At 41.1% G+C, this 21,458-nt stretch overlaps 1 protein-coding gene across 2 annotated transcripts in view; it reads right to left on the bottom strand.

The window, feature by feature from the left end:
* The window catches only part of jag2b (jagged canonical Notch ligand 2b), a 53,327-nt gene that overhangs the window by 11,918 nt on the left and 19,951 nt on the right, over window positions 1-21,458 (bottom strand). The window contains exons 3-12 of one of the 2 annotated variants that reach the window (XM_067571798.1): window positions 19,816-19,870; window positions 14,800-15,057; window positions 13,304-13,364; window positions 8,861-8,991; window positions 6,950-7,069; window positions 6,387-6,500; window positions 5,900-6,013; window positions 3,589-3,702; window positions 3,160-3,206; window positions 2,868-3,041 (exon numbers count right to left, since the gene is read on the bottom strand). In XM_067571798.1, coding sequence (XP_067427899.1) covers window positions 2,868-3,041; window positions 3,160-3,206; window positions 3,589-3,702; window positions 5,900-6,013; window positions 6,387-6,500; window positions 6,950-7,069; window positions 8,861-8,991; window positions 13,304-13,364; window positions 14,800-15,057; window positions 19,816-19,870 — 1,188 coding nt within the window. The remainder of the gene's footprint in view (window positions 1-2,867; window positions 3,042-3,159; window positions 3,207-3,588; window positions 3,703-5,899; window positions 6,014-6,386; window positions 6,501-6,949; window positions 7,070-8,860; window positions 8,992-13,303; window positions 13,365-14,799; window positions 15,058-19,815; window positions 19,871-21,458) is intronic. The other variant, XM_067571799.1, reaches the window with a different exon arrangement.

Here is a 21,458-nt window from a genome sequence, read left to right as displayed (position 1 = left end):
AGAAGCCTACTGTGCATAAACTCTGGGTTGCACCCCTTTGCCATTTAAGGTGCTGAACAAGAGAGTTAGAGTAGGGCAGCAGAGTGGGAGAAGTCTGTGGTCACACACAGTTTATTTTAAGTGTCACGGCCAGATACATTTTTTTTTTTTCAGCATTTGAATGTGTGTGGTCAGGGGATCGTGTCTGAGGAAAGAGGGTCTACAAATCTTCAGCACATTATTACAGATGTTTGCACGGCTCATAGCACGAGAGACAGTCTTCATTGTAGCAGACGGGCCGAGAATTTATTTGTGGTGGAAACCCAAAAGGGAAAGTCAGTCAAAACTTTTTTCTATGATTAGTCGTACTGTTTAAAAGGAGCTTACGTTCACAAAAATAAATACCCCAGAATATTTTTTAAAAATGCATGAACTGAAGTGTAAAGCAACTACTAAGCTCTCAAGTTTAACTGCCTCTTTAAACGATAGAGCTCACATTGTACGTTGGAGCTCTTTGTTGTGCTTTATTCTTCAAAAAAAAAAAACGAATGAGGTTCACAGTTCATTCTTGTCCTTGGAAACAGCAGCTGAAAAATCGGTAGCTATTCTGGAGCTTTTGATTATATCACATGAGCTTCAGCAGATGGAGTTTCTAAATGCTAACATCAGCATGCCAGCGTGCTCACAATAACACAGTGATGTTTAGCTGGTATAATATCTTGCTGTTCCTCTCTTCCTCTTTATATTTTTCTCTCATTCATCACTCCTTTCATCCAGTCTCCATGTATATTAGTGTAATGTTTAACATAATTATACCACTTTAGTTTAGCCTGTTAGCATGCTAATGTTTGCTAATTAGCGCTAAACATGAAGTACAGCTGAGGCTGATGGGAATGTCATTAGTTTATTGGTCATCGTATTGGACAAATTAAATTCTTGATTTGATGGTGCTAGATGAAATGTTTAAGGATCACCAAGGTTATTACAATGTATCCTGTCATTTATCAATGTTTGAACCCAATTTGATGGCAATCCATCCAATAGGTTGGTGACCTATTTCTGTAAAAAAAAAAAAAAAAAAAAGAGGCAGACTTAACACTGCCATCCAAATCAAATCTTTTGTGGGCTGGTTCCCTGAATAAACTTTATGAGATGTACTTCAAAATTCATATTGTTTTATTACATGATCAAAGCAAACGTGTCTACTAGTAAGTGAGTAAATGTGTTGTGGTTTCTTGAACATTTCCACTGTGAGTCAGGTTGTCCTCATTTCCTCTGAAGACATCATTCAGATCAGGAATGAGCACAAACAGTATTACACAATTGAACTTATGGGCTTGAACTTTGATACTAATCAGAGAAATATGACGCTGCAGGCATCGTAGTTTTGGCATTGCAAGGCAGGAATGTACACTGTGCCATAGCAGGCATCAGAGTTCTGTAGTATGCGGGCACAAATCCAGCGTCACCTCATTCAGCGAGGCTCATATTTATAGTAGAGATGCTAAATCAGGATTGGCTCCTGACCAGCAATGTCCTCCATTCAGGGCCCAGGAGATGCAGTGAAGTGTCAGTTTCCCCACTGCTAACCTACATTAACTTCAAACACACACTTCAAATATAACAGACTGCAGCAAGGACACTGATATGTAATGTTTGTATGAAATAAAACTATAAATTACAGCAGAAGTTTGCAATGAAACCTTGGTGTGACTTGTAGGGTTGGGAACATACATTATTACACAACTTTTGGGGAGATCATAGCCATGATTTGGCACATGTGGGAGTCTGCAATGGACAGTTGGCTCGGATTACTGTGTTGTAATGGTGAGTGAAGTTTGTGCATTTGCATGACATTAAAAAAAATCACTTTGTGTACATTTTCCAAAATCCAAATGGCTGTCAAGCAAGTATTAGTTTTCTTTTCACCATATCATTATGATCTTCATGGCTTGCCAAGATGTTTGACAACTTTTTTTTTTTCAGATGGGATGGTTTTATTGGCACGCAATCTGCCGTGGCAGTTTATACAGCTTTGCGGTCGCTAGGAAGATTTTGACACTACGACAGCTGCCTCACGGTCTTTGTCCAGGAAAACATCCTCCGCTGTACAGTGTAACTACACCTGCTGCATAACATTATCTCCTCCATCTCCATGATCGTCTCATCCCTTTGACCACCTCAAGTCTAAGTCTTTTCTTTAGCAAGATGTTTTTAGCTTCTAATTCTATGTCAAAATATTCCCCCTTCATCTCCATCACAGTACAGCGCTGCTCTGATCATACAGCGTTGGCAGCTGGATTCATATTTTCTACTTATTTCAGTTCACCATTTACAACTACTGACACTGCTAAATTTTATTTTCGTCGGCTGATATCTGACAGCAGTGTGAAATTCTTCTTTTCAATCTTTGGTAACATTTTTGTGTATGAAACTCGCCCACAAAATGAGTAGCACAGACATTTTGCTAATGATCAAATCTCACGAATGCGTGCCGCCTCATGAACAAGTGCCATTCATCAGGTTGAAATGAGTCATTTATAACAAGTTTGTGCAGTTAAGACAGTTTGATAAATCCAACTTGGAAAACACTTTTTTTCTCAGAAGTTTGCTGATACAAGTAAGAGGTTCTTACATGAGATCCCTTGTGTCTGCACCTAGTTTACAGAAACTCTGTAAATTCAGAAGAAACCAGGAATGTGACACATTATTGATCACTTGTACTTCTTCGTGAAGTTGCCATGTTTTCATTAAGCTCTACTTTGACATGTGATGTTAGCCTACTTTAGTCTAATGGCTGCAAAAAAACAAAAACAAAACCCTGTCTATATTCTGTCTCTGCATACACCACCGGGAGCCATTTCTGGGAACTCCAACACAATACTCACCTCACACAGCTGTCCTGCAAACTCCTGTGGGCATTCGCACACAAAGCCATCCAACAATGTGTGGCATTGGCCTCCATTCTGACACGGTCTGCTGTCACACTTATTCCTCTGGATTTCACAGTGTGTACCCACGAAACCTGGCGAGCACAGGCAGTGGTAACCCCTTGGGCCCTCCTAATAAAGACAAAAAAGAAAGAAAGATGGAGCTGTCAAAGAGTCAAGGTTACCAACAGTCCAGCTGAACTGACTTTTCTAATCACCTTGTCTTACTTGAAAATGAAAACATTCAAACCTTGCATGTTGCTCCATTCTGGCACTGACCATGGCAGCCGTTGATCTCTGAGAAGAGAGCAGACATAATTAAAACATTGAAATTTTCCATAAATGACCTATCCATTAAAAAATGCAATCTACAACATGGTATGTGCTCAGATTAAGTAAGAGTTTGGAAACTAGTGAAGCCAAGAGTGTTAGATAGACCTTGTATAGACTGTAACCGGGCATGCATTGAATCCAGAGAGGAACTGGGCATGCAAGTTCAGTCATGACAGCAGAGGAGGAGCTTCAGTTTACCAAGGCGAGAAAGGAACGGGTTACCACATGCTACACCTATGTGATGTGTCCAGGGAAGTGAGCGGAGGCGTTTGAAAAGTAGCCAGGAAAGGAGTTCGCCAGTGGAGAGACAGAAATTTAAAAGTGACTTTGAGGAAGAAATACTGACTGAAGTCACAGTTTTGTCCAGACCATCCCTTGAAACAGTTGCAGTGATATCCACCAATCAAATTTTTGCAAGACTTAGCGTTCACACAGGGCTTTCCTGTGCACTCATTTGCATCTGTGAAGGTAGGATGTAGAAGAACACAGAGTCCATCAAATGGCACAAACCAAGGAAAGGACAAGGAGAAAGAAAAGTAACCAGAAATCAAATCTTTGAAGCCCCAATAACAGAAAAATTAAAGAAGTGGCAGCATTAGTGATAATGTTTGTAATTTTTAGCTCATTTTGGGGTCAAAAATGTATATATGAACCTTCTCTGGATCATGATCAATTGATGCATGAGCTGGACTTAAAACCAGTCATATTTTTCTATAAAACCTTTTTTAGTGAAATGTAACAGAATCAAATCTATGAAATAGTGGATGTGTTTGGTTGCAAAGAGGCGCTCCTCAGATTTTAGTCATAAAAGTCTCCTGTTGCTCTGGAGGAACTTCATCAAAATAACCCTTGTGATGTCACCAGAGTTATCTCTGCTTGGGCTTAGAGTCTCTAAACTTATAACAGAGAGCCTGTTTTACAAACTGGGAGTTTAAAAGATGTGGGTGTTTACCAGACAAGGAGGGTCTAATGAAAAGATGCTATCGGTTGCATTAAAGTGAAATGTATAATACAGTATTTTTGAAACATACTAGGAGCAATTTATGTCCACCAGCCTGCATCTATTTCAGTTTTTATTCTCTACTCTCTATTATCTTTACTGTCCCTTTAACCCTTTTTCAAGAGTTAAGCTATGTTATGCTGTGTCATGTTATGTCCAATAAAAAATATTGAATTTATGCCATTGCCTTTTTTTATGAACTGTATAATTAAAAGTTTGCAGAGCCCCAGGTGACAAATGCTTGTTTTGTCTGACCAACATTCCAAAACATTCATTTACAATACTATAAAACACAGAAAAGCAGCACATATACACATTTGAGAAGCTAGAACCAGTGAATTTGTGGTATCTTTGACTGTTCAAGTCCAACTGAAATTAAATTAAATTTTTTGTCTACTACAGCATACGTATCTGCTCTGTAAATCACTTGTCCCGCGCTCTTCTTTGAGAAAAAAAAAATCCATAATCAAAAATGGAGAAATCTATATTATAAATTCTTTGATTTCATGATTATGCCCCCTAGTTTCACATTATTTCGATTCAATTTCAGTTGGACTTGAATGATGGGGCGTCCAGTGATCTGGAGGTCAAGCTGTACACCATGTAACCTGCTGTGGACGTTTGTTGCATGTCATACCCTTTTTTCCCCCCTCTCACACCACATTTGTTGTCCATGTCTGTACTGTAAACTGTCCAATAAAGATTAAAAAATATTTTTTGTCCATCAACTAATCTTTTAATTAATTAAGTTCCACCTAAAGCATCTTAAAAAGCCTCAAAGAAACAACAACTGACACATGACCGTTGATGTTCTCATCGCTCCTACTCGGATCAAACGAGTGCAAATAGTACAGTTTCACTCAAAAACATTCACCATGGACATCAAAAGTGTTACAACAAAGAAAAGCACTGCTGCTCAAATATTCAGAGGAGGGGGAGGCAGTCCGCAGGGAGTCCTGCTGTGCTGCACTCACACACCTGTCTTCTCTCTGAAACCCAACACTCCACACATACACACCCATCTCCAGGTAAGACAGGAGGCCAATTGCTGTCTGTAAGCTGAGATCTGTTCTGGTAAGATGAAACTGAACTCTTGGGATCTCTTTCCTGCCTTCAACCCCCCCCCCCCCAACCCTAACACACACACCCCAACTTTGTTTACCGGTCGTAATCCATTTCCTGGCCTCACGCCGGTCACGTCCGCTTGTCGGGATGGGAGCGATATAGAAACGAATGCCACCGCCAGCGACAAACAAACAGCCGGATATAGACACACTAGTAGCTCATAAAGTCATTGAGAAAAAAAAAAAAAGGCAGAGCTGTGGGCAGCTGCCAGCTTGTCCAGGATATTGACAGCTTGTACTCTGGCCATGGGGCTCAGGTTGCTGGTTGCCAATTTTAATCCAAAAATACAGTTATACAGAGCAGTGAGCAATGCTGCCTGTGTCTCAGAGGCCATTTATTTGTTTTAGGAAATGGTACAAACAGGAAAGAACTGGCAGGAGAACAAATCTCCTGGTAGAAATGAAGACTTGTTTGCCAAAAAAAACGAAATCATAAAACAGGAAGTACATTTTTAATAACCTCTGTTGTGATAGGTACGTGATAGCTGTGTGTGTGTGTGTGTGTTTTCTTGGGCTGAAAACCTGAATCTTACCTATCTGGCAGGTCTTTCCTTCCCACTGAGGAGGGCAAACACACTCGAATCCATCTTCCAGGTCGATACAGGTTCCACCCTGACCACATGGACTGGAGGAACACTCGTCGAAATCTGAGAAAACACACAGGACGACTCACTCTCTGCTTATTTCTAACAGCAAGCCACATTTGAAGAAGTGTCAGACTTTGGACATTAATAGTGTAGGATGGTCAGTGATGATGAAAGAGGATGAGAAGGAGAAAGCTGAGGTGAGCAATGAGTTTTAACTCCAATGAAGGTTGGTGGTTAATGAATAAGAGTGTTTGATCAGTAAATATCACAGACAAGTGTTCAAAAGGAAAGAGAAGAAGAATTCTTTAATGCCAACAAATGAGAGGAGAAAATAAGTGTCTGCAAGGTTAAAGATGCAACTTTAAGGTCAAGCATGATAGTGCTTGTGGATAAAGAAAGACAGAATATTATTCAAATTAGTGCAGCGACTCACTGTTTGCACAAGTCGGACCCTCCCAGCCTGGCGGACACTGGCACTCGAATCCCGTGGGAACTTCGTGGCACGTACCGCCGTTGGCGCAGGGATTGGAAACACAGGCGTGTTCGGCTGATGGAGGGAGGGAGGGAGGGGGGGGGCGTGGTTACGCAATGAAAAGTAAAACGTCGCTCAGGTTAAGGGCTGAAATTCTTCACATCTCCTTGGTCTTACAAATTAAGATGATAGGTAAGAATTTCCGATACATTCTTGATGGCGTCTCTTCATATCAGACATGTTTTAATGATTGTCTGTTGTCTTAATATCTTGCATTTCCATTATTCTACACATCCTCATAATGCTAGCATGGATACTTTTATATATCTGTACTAAACATACTGTTATTTGTGTTATCATCAAATTTCTTTGCTGTTCCTCCAAATTCCCCCACAAGAATCACAATCTGAAGGAACCTTGAACCAAGAGAGAAGTGAAGCTAAACAAGGACCATCTTTAATGAACAAAAACATGAATTACCCCCCTCCCCCCCAATGGGTGTCCACTTTGGGGTTCTCGCTCACCTATCTGACAGGTCTTTCCAGAGTAGCCCTGAGGACAGGCGCAGTAGTACTCATCCGGCTCAGTGTTCATGCAAGTTCCTCCGTTGACACAAGGCTGGTGGCGACCACAGTAATTCAGATCTGGAGGAGACCAGGAGGCACACATTTAGAGATGCTAAAATACAAGTGACCAATATCCAGATATATTGACTTACAGAAGCAGCATTACATTAATCCATTCATCTTGCCTGAACTATCTGCAACATGCTTCCATCTGCAATAAGGACTTTGACCTCCGCCTCCTAACTTTACTACCCCTGCATCTATGTAGGCATCATGCTCCAAAATATGCAGCTCTCTCTGCCTGTCTACAAATACTGTGATTACTATTTATTGTGTGATATTGATGTCTCAATATGCAACGTTACTTATCATGCTGTACCGAACCTTCCTACTGTGGTCATGTGGCCATTAAAAGGTTAAGTAAAGGGATCAATGCATAATTTTTGAAAATCTAATGCTATGAGACTTTATTGATTCCAAGGAGGAAGCTGAGAGTTATATACACTTTAAAACTGAGCAATGTCAGCTGCACCACTGCCCTCAGACTTCGCTAGTTTGATGGACCCAGTGAGACAACTCTTTACTGGTTTCAACATTTATCTTGTTGGTGTCGGGAGTTCCAAGGAAGCTTGTCTTTGCTCAGTGTAGAGCACCAGCTGTCAGCTTTAACAGGAAGCACAGTGTTTTCTCAACCACTCTGCTGCACTGGATCATGATAGAGCTTTTACAGTATTTACAGGGTATGGTTAAGTGGTTAGCAATCAGACCAGTCTCTGTTTCAGTAAGTATTCAGAGTACTAGCTATGTGAAATTTGGTGTCAGAAGAGACGATTTATTAAAAAAGCCATGGCTGATGATTAAGATAGAAAATTAAAAAAAAAACACAATCTACAAATATGCAGTTTAACATGCTAAGAGAAGCATTCTCATAGCTTTCCACTATTCTTTCTACATACAAAATAAACTCATCTAAACCCTATTTGATCCCTGCACACCATCCTTAGGCTAAAGGACAGGTCACCCTAAAGGCTGGTAAATAAATGAGCAGGGATCTGTCTCCACTGGGGTTCTTAGGACCCATTCTCATCCCCTGAAGAGCCCTCGGTGACGAAGGGATGAGGGAGGATCGAGTGTCCCTGCTGCTGCTCGGATCACACAGGCAGTAAAACTATCCAGCTGCTCTTCTCCAGTCAGAGAGAATGGGGAGTAAAGACTATTGGGACCTTATATCAAGGTAGATTTTTGTCATGACACATATGAAATCATGTTAACTTTTATGTACTCTTACATATTAATGAATTCTAATTGTCTGTGAGATATAAATTAAGAGAAAGACAAATCATTTGCTTCAATTTTAAGTGTTAAATCAATTTTCAAAGGATTATAAAGCCTAAAATATTCTAAAATCACCTTTGAAAATTAGCTTTTTGTGATAGAAGACAGAGGTATAAACCTTTAAGCTAAATATTCCTCCACTGCAATTTAAAAAAAGGTGGAAAAATCTATTGTGAGTTTCAAAACACCTCTATTTCAACTGCCTTCTACATTTTTAAACAGCTCGATAACAGAAAAGTGCTGCGAGCAAGTGACCAGCACCAAGCTACCAACAAACCAATTATAAACCTATTTCTCAAGCCCAATAAGCTAATGACAGAGCAGAACTATTATGAAAGCTTTGTGCATGGTGATTTATTGCTTCCTCACACACACTTGTGTTGCATCTCCACTCTGAGTACATCACTTCATCGTGACTCATGGAATACAGGCAACTGTAGCTAGAGGGTACGTGCAGGATGAGAATGAGGACTGTGCCAGCATCTTGTGTGGGAAGTGATGAAATAAGAAAAAAAAAATAGAACTTTTCCATACCTTTATCACACAGCAGGCCACCCCAGTTCCTCTCACAGTTGCACTGCCAGGGGTTGTCGCAGGTCCCGTGGACGCATCCAGGATAAACCACACATTCATCACAGAATTGGCCCTGCCAGCCGTAGTTACACCTGTCAGACACAGACGCAAAAACATAACCATAAATTATATATACATATATGATCTAATGCCTTTTCTTGCTCTCTGAATATCAACTATATGACTTACAGCGATTATAACACTGAAAACCAAGACTAATCATTTTAAAGATTTTCATATTCTGGAAAAGAAAATTTTGAAATGTCTCTTTTTGAATAAACCAAAAACTAAATTAATACATTTTTAAAGGATTTTTTTTTTTTTAACCCAGGTTGTATTAAAGTGTTTATCATTAATAACTGAACACAGCCTCATTTTCAATTATAAAAAACATTCTGCAGCAGCTTTACACTCACCTTAAACATAACTGTATAAGCATTCAAAAACAATGATAAATACGTTAATAATAATAATGATAAAATAATAGTAATAAGTTTAAAAATAGGGTGATGGCATGGATGTAGCCAAGAGAAATAAAGTCAATGAAATCTGAAAGAAGAGATCAGAGATGCACTGATTGCAATTTTCTTGACTGATTCTAGGGTAACTGTATTCTGTTTAAATTACAGAAAAGAAAGATGTAATCAGATACATACAAATATATACCAATACATCAGATACCAATACATTTAATAGAAATGGGGATTAGTAGCAGGATTACAATTTTAAAATACATTTTAAAATAAAGAACGACATACTACTTTGCACTGTTAAAGTCCCAAATGTAAGCAGAGCAGGAACGAGACGGTAAAATAACTCACTGATCCACGATGAGTAGAGGATGATACCACATGGTATGCGCAGGTGTGCACAGCAGGTGCACGTACACACACACACACACACACTGAACTTACGTTGGGAGAGCAGGCAGGGACGAAGAGAGTCAAAGAGAGTTTGAGTATATGAGAGCTTGTAGCGCACATAACCGCTCTACCCCAAGATGACTGTGTGTGTGTGTAACGTGCCCAGAGCTGACAGTGTGTCACTGGTCGTCGAGCACGTTCAATACTGAACAACTTAGAGAAAGCTCAAGATGTATCACGTAGACAGAGCTGAATAAAAACGACATGGTGAAGCCAATGATGCTGCTGCACAAGTCTGCTACTACCATTCCTCTGAGAGGAGCTGTGGAAGAGGAAAATACAGTATACCTGTGTGATAGCGTCACAGCCAGCGGGCCAAACGCTGTTTCGTCAGAGGCTTTCCCTGAGGATCTTCTCTCCAATGCATCATGTGTTATGCATCTTCATTGTAGGTCTGTAGGCTACTGTCTGAATTTGCTTGATGAAAAGCAAGTTTTTCTTTAAAAATGCACATTTTTGATGCTAAAAATCTCATGATATTTCTTTTCTCGTCTTTATTTGCATATTTGGTATTGAGGTAATCCAAAAGTAACGGAAAGTAATCAAGTTACGTTACTTTAATATTGTGATACTTGGATTAGGTTACTGACTATATTTTTTAACAGGTAATTAGCAATTGTATTAAAGTAACCCTCCCAACCCTGTATATAGGCTACTTTGAGCTGGACCGACTCATCATCTGTCCCATCTTGAGCAGACCCGGGTGTAGATGTGTTCAAGCTGCCGTCTGAGCGCTGTCTGTTGGTGGTTGTGATGACAGCGTGCGACATGTTGCCGGTAAATAAAATGGGTAAATTAATGTTTAAACAAGTTAAAAACTGCAGCACATGTGCTGCAACGTTAGCAGTCGATGGCAAATCTCTGCTGCAGTTCATACCATTTAGTTTTAGCGTGTGTGTGTGTGTGTGTGTGTGTGTGTGTGTGACTGTGATGTTACTGTCTGTGCCGCTGAGAGCGTAACGTGAACCATCATAAGGCACGTGTGTAAATCTGAGCCGGTTTGGAGTCGGTCATCGGTCATGGCCGATCAGCTGAAAAACGGAAGTTTTTGATCAATAGCCGATCGATCGGTGCATCTCTAGAAGGGATAATCAGTGACTTTCTTTACATCAGTGAAAACATACAAACATGTCTGACTAGCTTGTGAGTTCCCCACTTTCTAAGAGTTTATTATCCTGGTTTTTGAAGGTCTAAATTGCTGTGTTTAAGCCGAGCAACAGGCCGCCACTAAACGGCAAGTTTCTCAAATATTGAAGCCACCACTAAATTAGTTTTATGCATGATAATAAATCATGATAATATAATTCTGAAAAAGTCTGTGGGAGGTTCTGTAGAATTTCAGAGGATATGCACGAGCTCTTGATTTAGGATTCAAACCTCTAATCTGCAGGGGCTTCTAAAAAGGTGCAAAAGGGACAAACAGCGTTGCACTGGAGGCTGAAGCCCTCAGATACAACCTGCCCAGCAGTGGAAACAAACCTAATACTGTATCTGCTCTTGCGTCAACCTGTCCCAAGGCCTTCTGCCAACTAATCTTAGGAGGGTGACATTCCAGGGCAGGAGGGGTTAAGAATACTTCCAGCAGCTCCCGTGCTCGGGTTAGAGTCTGGAGCTGGGGGGGGGGGGGGGGGGGGGGGGTTGTGGGGGGTGTGTGTGTGGGGGGGGCTACAAGAGTGGCACGGTGGTTCTGCGAGCGAGTGGCTGGAGACAACTGTGTGTATACAGAGTATACGTGCACACGCCTGCAGCTTCATGACAGCACTCGGCTGTTTCCAAGGCTGTGGTGTCGTCGAGCCAGCTGTCTTGTCAATTGACTGCTATTTTGAGCCGGTGCTCTCCTGCAGACGGCACCGCTGCCTCTCCAAGAGACGAGGCCTTTGAAAATCTCTGCCATTCTCAGGCTCGGAGAGGTGGGGGGGTGGGGGGTAGGGGGGGGGTTGTGGGGTTGTGGAGGGGGGTTGAATACTTGCCATGTTTCTTCCACTGTATATGATTAGCTTCAGAGGGTCTGACAGCAATGAAGCAATAACACTAACAGAACTTTGGCAAGCAGACTCAGCCACAGCTTCTTAAGCTTGAAGGTATCAAAAGACTCATTCTGCTGTTCGTTCTTTGGTCATATCGATACCATGCTAACTCATCAATCCCTTACGGGTGTGGGCGTGAATTGGATTACAAAATCATCGCACTTGGACATGTCAAAAGGTTGCAAAACATTCGGAGTGGTGAAAAAAAATGTGTTACAGTGCTTACCCAAGTGATTCTTGGGACACGGCAAGCCTCTAACAAATATGTCAGAACAAGCCTAATGTGTGCAAATAAAAAATCCCTCAATGCGGCAGCGTAACAACAGGCATGTACCAGCTTTTGTGTTTTTCAAAAGCCTGTGGCAAACGAGGCAAAGCTTTGCAAAGCCCATAAAACTGATGAAATAAAGGGAATGAAAGGGCATGAGATCGTGAGGGATTTAATGGGAGCTTTCTGTGACCTGAGGCTTCATTAAATTCATGCCTCTGCAGGAAGATTCTTTACTGCTGCTTTTCTATTCATGTCACTTTTCCTGTTGACTGGGACTTGACATTTCATAAGAATGAGACGCTTCCCTCTGTTGACTGTCTGCTCGCTGGAATAAGGATGCAGCCCGCTGATCAAGTCACCCACAACAAAAATGCGAAGCAGTTTCCTAAAACTGGTCATCCCCTATTATTCTTCGGCCAAATGCTTCCCTAATAATGGGAGGCAAGTGTCTCTTTTCATCCGGCAGGTGGGAGGGGGGTTTACAAATGACGACGGGATGTGCCACATCCTGGAAACGCGGACCTATGGGGCCATTCTACGTCACTTTATCTAACTGTCATTTCCACTTTGGGAAATGTACATAACACAGTGGGATATTCATTTCCTCTCCTGCCCCCTGCCCTTCAAGGAGGACTGCATTGCGGATGGGAAGGGGATATGACAATTCCCAGCACGTTTACAGTGGTCAAATTCACACACGCCGACAACTCCCTTTCTTCGGCCCGATTGGCAGAGAGCTGATGAGATGCTTGGTATTCTGTGGAGGATTTCGGGCGGCTAAAAATACAAGAAGGCAGGCGCGCCATTGCCCTTTTCTTCTAAACCGAGATGGAGATGCCCGCGAGGGAAGTAAAAGGCTGACACAATAAACAACGGGCTTCGATTTTGAAGGTGCCTCCGTTTGGCATCTAACATCCATCATTCTTTCACACTTTAAGCTTCTCTTTTGGTCTAATCTGGAATAAATGAAACACCAGTTGTTCCAGAAAAACACCTTTCTATTGAAAACAGACCTTGTCAAAAAAAACAAAAAAAAACGGAACTGCATGTACAATATTACAGTGACCTAAAAACACAAAGCAGCAGTTTCTCTGCCTAGACATTCCAGCAGATTCAAAGAAATATAATCTCTAAACAATCACATCTCTGTACATTAAAAAAGGACTGTTTAAAATAATCTTACTTGCATTCCCCTGGGACAGAGCAGCTGCCATGTAACAGGTTGCAGCCTTGCTTGCAGATCGCTGAAAAAAAGAGGACAAAAAAAAAGAAGACAGTTTAAAAAAGGTGATATTTTGCTTCATATAAGAGACATGCATCATTATATTTCCTCCCGTTCAAACATATTATTCTTTCAAAAAACAGCCAGACAGAGAGAAGCGGGGGGATAAGAAAGACGACGACATGGAGATGTGGGAGGAGGAGGAGGAGAAGCTCGTTTGTTTGCCATCTTTCTAACAAGTGCAACAAGACGTGAGAATTCATGGCACCCTGACCAGGGTTGGGGGGGGGGGTGAGGAAGGGACAACTTTATAGCCTGCATGTACAACACTACCCCCCTCTTAAAAACAACCCAGCCCCTCTCCTCGCCCCTCCTCTTTTCACCCTTCGTCTTCTAAGGTCAGTTGGGTGATTTATTGAGGCCCCCCACTCTCTCCAGCACCACCCACAAACACGACCCCTAACACCGCTACATTTTCACATATGCAGGCGATACACACTGCGTTACCACCGTGCTTTACTATTGGACTGAATGACTGGATTTACTCAGGATGGATAGAAGTAATGTTGAATTAATGACTGTTTTTCCAGTCCAAAATTCAATCTGTCAAGTCCCCCTCCACTCAAAAATATGATTTTGTTTTGTTTGTTTGGATGTTTGAGTTTCACTTTCAGAATGATTCATCTGCACATTTTGACACTGGAGGGCTGTTTTCACATTTTAGGGGTGGGCCTATGAACAGGATTTGTGACATCACAACTAGTCTGGAAGCCAATCCCGGTCCAGTACACAACTTACACAAGTGTGATGTGGAGACATGAAGCCTCAAGTGCACGTAGACTGAGAACTACAGTGAGGTAGGAGACATCTTTTGTCCAACAAACTTTTGAGGTGAACAAAATTTGCATATTCATAGATTCTGGATTTTTAATGAGGGAGAAGGAGGATAAAAACCCTATCAGGCACACACACTACTGTTTTTTATGTCTTAACACATGTCTGGAGGGGATCTTTAATACTTTTTATGATGGCAAAATGATTAATACCAAACCAGAAATTGTTAAAATGTAAATAATGTATCCAAAATAGAAATTAGCATGTCAGTTACAAAGCTAGTGAGCTAGTTTACGAGCTAACTAGCTAGGAAGCTTACTGAAATGTAAATAATGTATGAAAAACACAGTTTAATTAGCAAACTGACTACCTACCAGTTTTCTGCTACTCATTGAAAGACCTTTTCACCAGTTGTATATGGCTGATAACATCTGTAGGCTGTGGCAGATTAGCCTGTAGCTAACTTAGTCATAGGATGTGGAAAGCTTACACATAGCCACTTGGCACTCTTACAAAGGCTTGGAGGACTGAGTGTAGGTAATATGATATCACATGTCTTTCTTTATTAAGTCATTACTATAATTACAGAGTCTAGAATATTTGCAGGAAAGCTGGCAGCTCACCTGTCCTGCAGTTGTCTCCCATCCAGCCCTCCAGGCAAACCTGCGCCCCGGACTGCTCACACCGATAGTGGCCAAAGTAATCATCACGAGGAACACAAAGCTTGTTGCACTTGTTGCTGTAGTAGTTATCGTCACATCGCACCCGGATACGATAGATGAGGCGAGCCACGGGCCCGTCGTGCGGGATGGTCTGCCAGTGGTCACCGGGGTTGATCATACCAGTGTGAATGCTGCGTTCGATTAGCAGCTCCTCCTCATCTGAAACGAAAGCAGGATGAAGACAAATCAGTCATGTCAGCTGCAAAACTGCTCTGACCATACAAGAGAGAAGATGGACATTTAAAATATCCCCTCCGCACTACTTCAACCCATGTCTCAGCTCTTTGTTTACAATGCACAGAAAACTAGTATTAGAGTAACCCCACTTCATTTCATGCAGGACATTTTATTTAATGAGAGTTGTTCAGGCTGTTGTCTGCTAACTACATTGATCACTAGCAAGATGAATCAGGATTTGGGTGTCTTACCACCTCGGCAGCGCTCAGAGCCCAATACACAAGCTGTGAGAGTTAATATTGCATTGCTGCAAAATACAGTGAGTCTTTGACTGCAGTGCAACCGTCCAGAGCAGCAAAGATTAGTCAGTTAATCGATTAGTCATTGACAGGAAATTAATCTACAACTATTTTGATAATAGATGAATCATTTTAGTAATTTTTCAAAGCAGAAATGACACATATTTGCTTGTTTCAGCTTCTCAAAAGTGATGGTTTCATGCTTTTCTTTGTCATACATGATAGTAAACTGAATATCTTTAGGGTTTTGGACTGTTGGTCGGACAAAACAAGACATCTGAAGACGTAACCTTTGACCCTGGAAAATTCTAACGTAATTTTTAGATTTTATAGAGGCAGATTTAAGTGACAATGAAAATAATCGTTAGTTGCAGCCCTACGTTCGTCTTTCCCAAAGTTCTAAATCAATTAGCCAAAGTCAAACATAACTCAACTCATTAGGCAGCCATCAGCTGTGGCATTTCGTACGGTGTTATTTGAAACACCGACGGCAGACAATGATGTGGAATCTCCTTTATTCAGCGCCCTCAATGGAAGAAAAAGCAGTGCATTCTTATTCAGCAGACAGCCAGACTTTGATATCACGTTGTGTGTGTGTGTGTGTGTGTGTGTGTGTGTGTGTGTGTGTGTGTGTGTGTGTGTGTGTGTGTGTGTGTGTGTGTGTGTGTGTGTGTCTGCGTGTGAGCAAAGCACTCACTGAATTTTAAGTATGCAATTGAAATTCATTGTCTGCAAATTGATCCATTTTCTGGTGATGGCATAAAATGCCACTGCCTCCGAGCTCTCTGCATGTGCGTTGTGATGAAGCGCTTGTGTTGTCGAGGTTGCTACTATTTAGCCTCTAGCACGCCAACACTCACATTAAACATTGTTTGCCTCTGTGGGGCTCACTACAGCGTCAGCTTCCAGAAAGAAAGCAATCTTTATCACAGTGGGATCGAAGCTGGCAAACAATCTCTGTGGAAATAGGGGGTCTGCAATTTCCTTTTCTCCATGGCTTTGGGCTGCAATGCACCATAGACATTTAGAAGTGAGCAAGCAGGGACACACACACCTTCCTCTGCTGGGGACTGACACAATGTCAGACAGAATTAAGCAACAATAACAGAAATAACCCCCGGCAGTTGCCAGATAGAGAACAATGGGCTCCGGGCCCAAGCTGGGCTCTGCTACCTCAGTGTCTAAACACTGAGCCCGGCCGCCCAGTCCACTCCACTTCCTGCTCGATAAACACAAGGAAAACAGCCGGCTGCCTTTCCTGAGGACACAAGGGGGAAGGGAAGAGAGGCACACTGGAGGATGTGACGCTGGAGGAGAGGAATCTCACTGACAGACCAACACACTGGTAGGCTCTTACGTAGGACAAGACATGATGAAGCTGCTGCTGACTCAGGCCAGACAACAAGTTCAACTCTATAATGACTTGCAGGACCGTCATGTATTTCAGGTTTTTATTTAGGGCGTTCTTTTTCGTGCTGTGCCCTTTATTGTTTCTTGACTGAGAATTTTTCCACCACCGTCATTGCTTAATATAAACTTTTCTTCATTCATTTAATGAGTAACAAGGGTAAACGCATGAACACCAGAAACAAACACTAATGATGTAGAAGCCGTAGGATGGAGGACAGAATTATGGCTGCAGTCAATTGTTTAATATCGATTAACCTGCAGATTATTTTCTCAATTGATCAAGTTGACATGTTTAAATTGCTTTTATTTTCTCCAACCAAAAGTCTAAATCTCAGATATTCAGTTTACTATTGTAAAAGTTGGCAAAATTTAACATTTCAGAAGCTGCAACCTGTGAGTTTGTTGGCATTTTTGCTTAAAAACATGACTTCAACAATTAATTACTATTAAGATTTTCAAAACTGACCTTTCTGTTCAAAAAATAACCTCATGATAGACAACAATAGGGTTGCAACTAATGACTATTTTCTCGTAATCAATGATTAAGTCTATAAAACATCAAAAAACTGAAAAATGCAGTTTACGACAATCTTCAATTGTCTTATTTTGTCTGACCAACAGTCCAAAATCCAAAAATCTTCAATTTGCTATAATGGAAGACCCAGAAATGCAGAAAATTCCTACATTTGAGAACCTGGAACCATCAAATAGTTGATATTTTTTATAAACAATTAAACAGTTAATCAATTATGCAAGTAGCTGTTGATCAGTTTTCGATTAATCGACTAATCATTGCAGCTCTTGACAACAGTGTCAACTTGTCCATAGCACACATATACAGAATATCAATACAAAACAGAAACGGCTGCATGTCTACCAACCTCCACCTTCTGCCCTGCAGACAAGTAGGCCTACTTCTCTGTCAAGGTATCTGATGGTACTTCTATAGAAGCCACGACTGTAACATTGTTCTAAACTTCTCGGATTAAAAAGCACATGCAGGTTTTTAAGAATAGGCTCAATATTTAAAAAACACCAGGATGAGGCAGAATGTGATCATGCTCAGTCTCCGTACCCATGACACAGTCAGAAATTTTGATTTGTATGAATTTAACTACAGGAAATTGGTGAACATCCAGTCTTCACTTGTTCTAGATACTTAACCAAAAACGACACACACATCAGTAAGGTTGTCAGTCTTCAACGAGAAAATATATCCGAGTGTTGTCTGTGTGACAGTGAGATGAAATGCCATGTCTACAATGCGACCGAGGGAAACATAAAGCCAGAGAGCATGCAGCTCTCTCCCTTAATCCTACAGAAGCTCTAACAGCGAATCTACACTACTATCACATTTACATAACATCTAAATAACTCAAATCCAGTGGCTCAGCTTTTTTCAGCCAAATCAGCATCTCAGCTGTATTTCAGTGACTGATGCTGTAAAGACACTGATGCCATGTTCAGACAAATGCTAACATGATGTGGGCTGTACAATGTAATGAACACCTCTGCACAACTTTGTCCAATATGCATTCAGGTTAACTCTGATAAGTTGGTCTATTTACAGTATGTTCTTCACACAATCTCGGAAACCCAACTCTTCAAATAAGTTATTAGCAAGCATGTAGGGCTCGAGCGGACCTCCTGTCATCCTGGCAAGAGTTGGGGGAAAAAAAAAAAAAAGGACAAATGCGCAAAAAATGAACAGCCCGTTAGCATGTTAGCCTGTATGTGTGTTTGTTTCTGGTAAGTTAGTTATTATTTAATAATTGAATTTTTTTTTCCCACACCAACAACCCCCCCCCCCCTCACAACAACCCCCCTATGACCTCACAGGAGTTTGCCACTACAAGCAGACTCCTTTGTGATCTTCCACGGAGGTTGAAAGGAGCATTTGTTCCAGACGTTTGTGTTTCTTGAACCCATGACATTAAGGATGAAGTCAGCTGATGTCTGTGAGCTAACAGCAGGCTCGATTCAGCTTTTGAACAGTATGCAACACAAACCTGCTTGAGCTTCAAAAAAAAAAAAAAAAAAGTCAGTTTTATCTACATTTTTGTATAACATTCTCTTCGATATATATAAATCCATCTGTAAGTGCTGAAAATGTGTTTATGTCTGGCATCCTTACACCAAAAACACAAACATAATTTGCTTCTTTGTAGCAATTTGGCCGGGACTAAAGTGTTAGTAGCTGGCAGGAAATCAATTGGACGGTTTCTCAAGCAGCATTTACTGCAGGCCTTACATCCATCAGAAACACCGGAACTAATCACTGTAAATGTACACAATTACTGGAGGCCCACATGCAGAAACTGGAGACTACACAGGGCATGAAACAGTCTAATCAAAGAGCTATGATGTCAAAATCTATTTATTCCCCATTGTCTGCATACATGAGTGGAAGTGCGTTTGATGTTATGGACAAAACAGGATGTAATGACCTCATATAAATAAAGGCACAAGTTTAGACAAGAGAGGACAGTTTGGTTCAGCATCAGAAATACATTCATGCACATGCTTCCAAGCATAGAAAGGTATTAGAGACTCGTGAAAAATGCCACTGTCTCTAGATCAAAGCTACGTCCACACATACAGATATTATAGTCCTCAATGGGTCCTCTTCCTCCCAGACTGCGCTACTGCTCAGACGGGAAAAAGGGGTTGTACAGGAGTCCACACAGCGGACATAACCAAAGGAAAACAGGATACAGCTGGTCAGCACTGACCGCCAGAGCCGACATAGCTGAGAAGAACCAACACTTGCATTCTATATGAGGCGTCTTGGGAGGCTAAAATGTACAGTACACCTTGTTTTCAACCTGCTACGATTTAAAGCAGAAATTATTAAGTTTCCACTCACGACACAAAACGTAAAATATGCTCGTGAATGTGTCTTGAAATACTTTAAACCTGACCAGGAATTTAGAAATCTTACTGAAAACCTGTTTAACCGCCACCCTCACTCACTTCTAGTAGAAGATTATGGAAGCCACAGCATTCAGATGTATATAAGGTTTAGACTTACTGTTACGTGTGGCGTTGTCCCAGTCCCAGGCCTCTACAATTAGCGTGTACATCCGCTGGAGAAAGAGGAAAAAAGGAATGTCAAAATGAGTCAGGTGGCATTTCGGAGAAAATAGCATCTCTTTCCTTTATGTAGAGGCTGTAGAGTTTGTTCATTTCTTCCAGGTAGTTAGCATTCTGGAAAACACACGACAATACTGCTGATGGATTCTGGCTAATATCATCCAGATAACTGTGTCTGAAGCATATGTGACACTTCAGCTGTAGGTGGAATGAACAGTTGTGTTCATATGCTGCTACAAGGCAATGTTACAGCAAACGTTTCCCCAAAAAAACATTTGAGGAAATTGTTTTTCTGTAATCAAAAATCAAGATATTTCCAGTAAATGACGTCTGAAGTTCTCCTACTGCTTTAGAGAACTTTTAATAATACACCTGCTGTACTATCAAAAGTTCTCCAATTAAACTTCCTCTTTCTTTTTCTGAGTATTGTTATTAATAACAGCTCAGCTGCATTCTCACATTTCCATTTGACATGAGCTTGGTTATGTTAGAGAAACTCAATAAGTTGGCCTTGCATTGGCCTGGATGTCAAAAAGAATAGATACCATTTGTAAATATGAAAATATTACAATGTCCAAATGACAAAAAGCAAATACCAGACTAAATTTGTTTGAAATTGGCAGCATCTCAAATCATCATCACTAATGAGCTCATGACGTCTTTGTCTACTCTGTTACAAAGGAGGAACAATTTATAGAAGGCCTTTGTCCCTTTGTTCCTAAATTCACTGAGAAGTAAACAAATAATTGCAATGTGTTTATAGTACAGACAGGATAATAGGGTTAATTTTAGCCATAGTCATGCAAGTCTTCTACAAACACCAGCTTATACACATGCGCGCACACACACATACACAAAAGATGATGCAACAATCGATTTCATTGCTACAACTGAGTCTCGTTTGCGACTTGGCCTTGTTACCCGGAGGTGCGCTTGAGTTACACTGCCAATGAAACCCAATGATTCAGAGATGACAGAACACCATTGGGTAAGTACAACTGTGGGAAGAAGCCAAGAGAAGCTGCAGGATTGAGATGTAGAGAGGGAAGGACACGCGGCGAGTAGTAATTCAAACCGGCCTGAGCCAACTACCCCTCTGTCCAGAATGCAATGTAGTAGTATGAACCTCCGTGCACCCCTGCTGGCCTTAGAGCAGTGCTGGACGAGTTACCTTAAGAAATGTAATCACTCGCACATCACAAATTACTAATTTAAAAAGTAATCACATTACCGTGACACGTCTAACAGCTCAAAATTCCTGCTAACCAATGCTGGTGCCATCTTGGAAGTCACCTGAGGAACAGGCCACACCTGACTGAATTATAGCAGTCACCCTAGAAGTGCTGGGCACAACATAGTCATGACCTAAACACAGGTTCATTTGAAAGGTAATAAACTAATCAACATCAAAAACAGCTAACTCTACTGTTAGCTCTACTGGTAGCGGCTGCTACCCATTAAACCTTGGAAACTGTGTTCTTAACATCGATGATATGGTGGTGGCCAGTTGATAAAATGCTATGTTGCCTGTAATAGATTATGATTCTTAATCCTTGTTCCATTGTTCTTTCACTTTATCTG

Source organism: Thunnus thynnus, chromosome 18, assembly GCF_963924715.1.
Source record: "Thunnus thynnus chromosome 18, fThuThy2.1, whole genome shotgun sequence".
Lineage (NCBI taxonomy): Eukaryota > Metazoa > Chordata > Actinopteri > Scombriformes > Scombridae > Thunnus > Thunnus thynnus.
The sequence above is the reverse complement of the archived record's forward strand: the minus strand, read 5'-3'. Positions and strand labels throughout refer to the sequence as shown.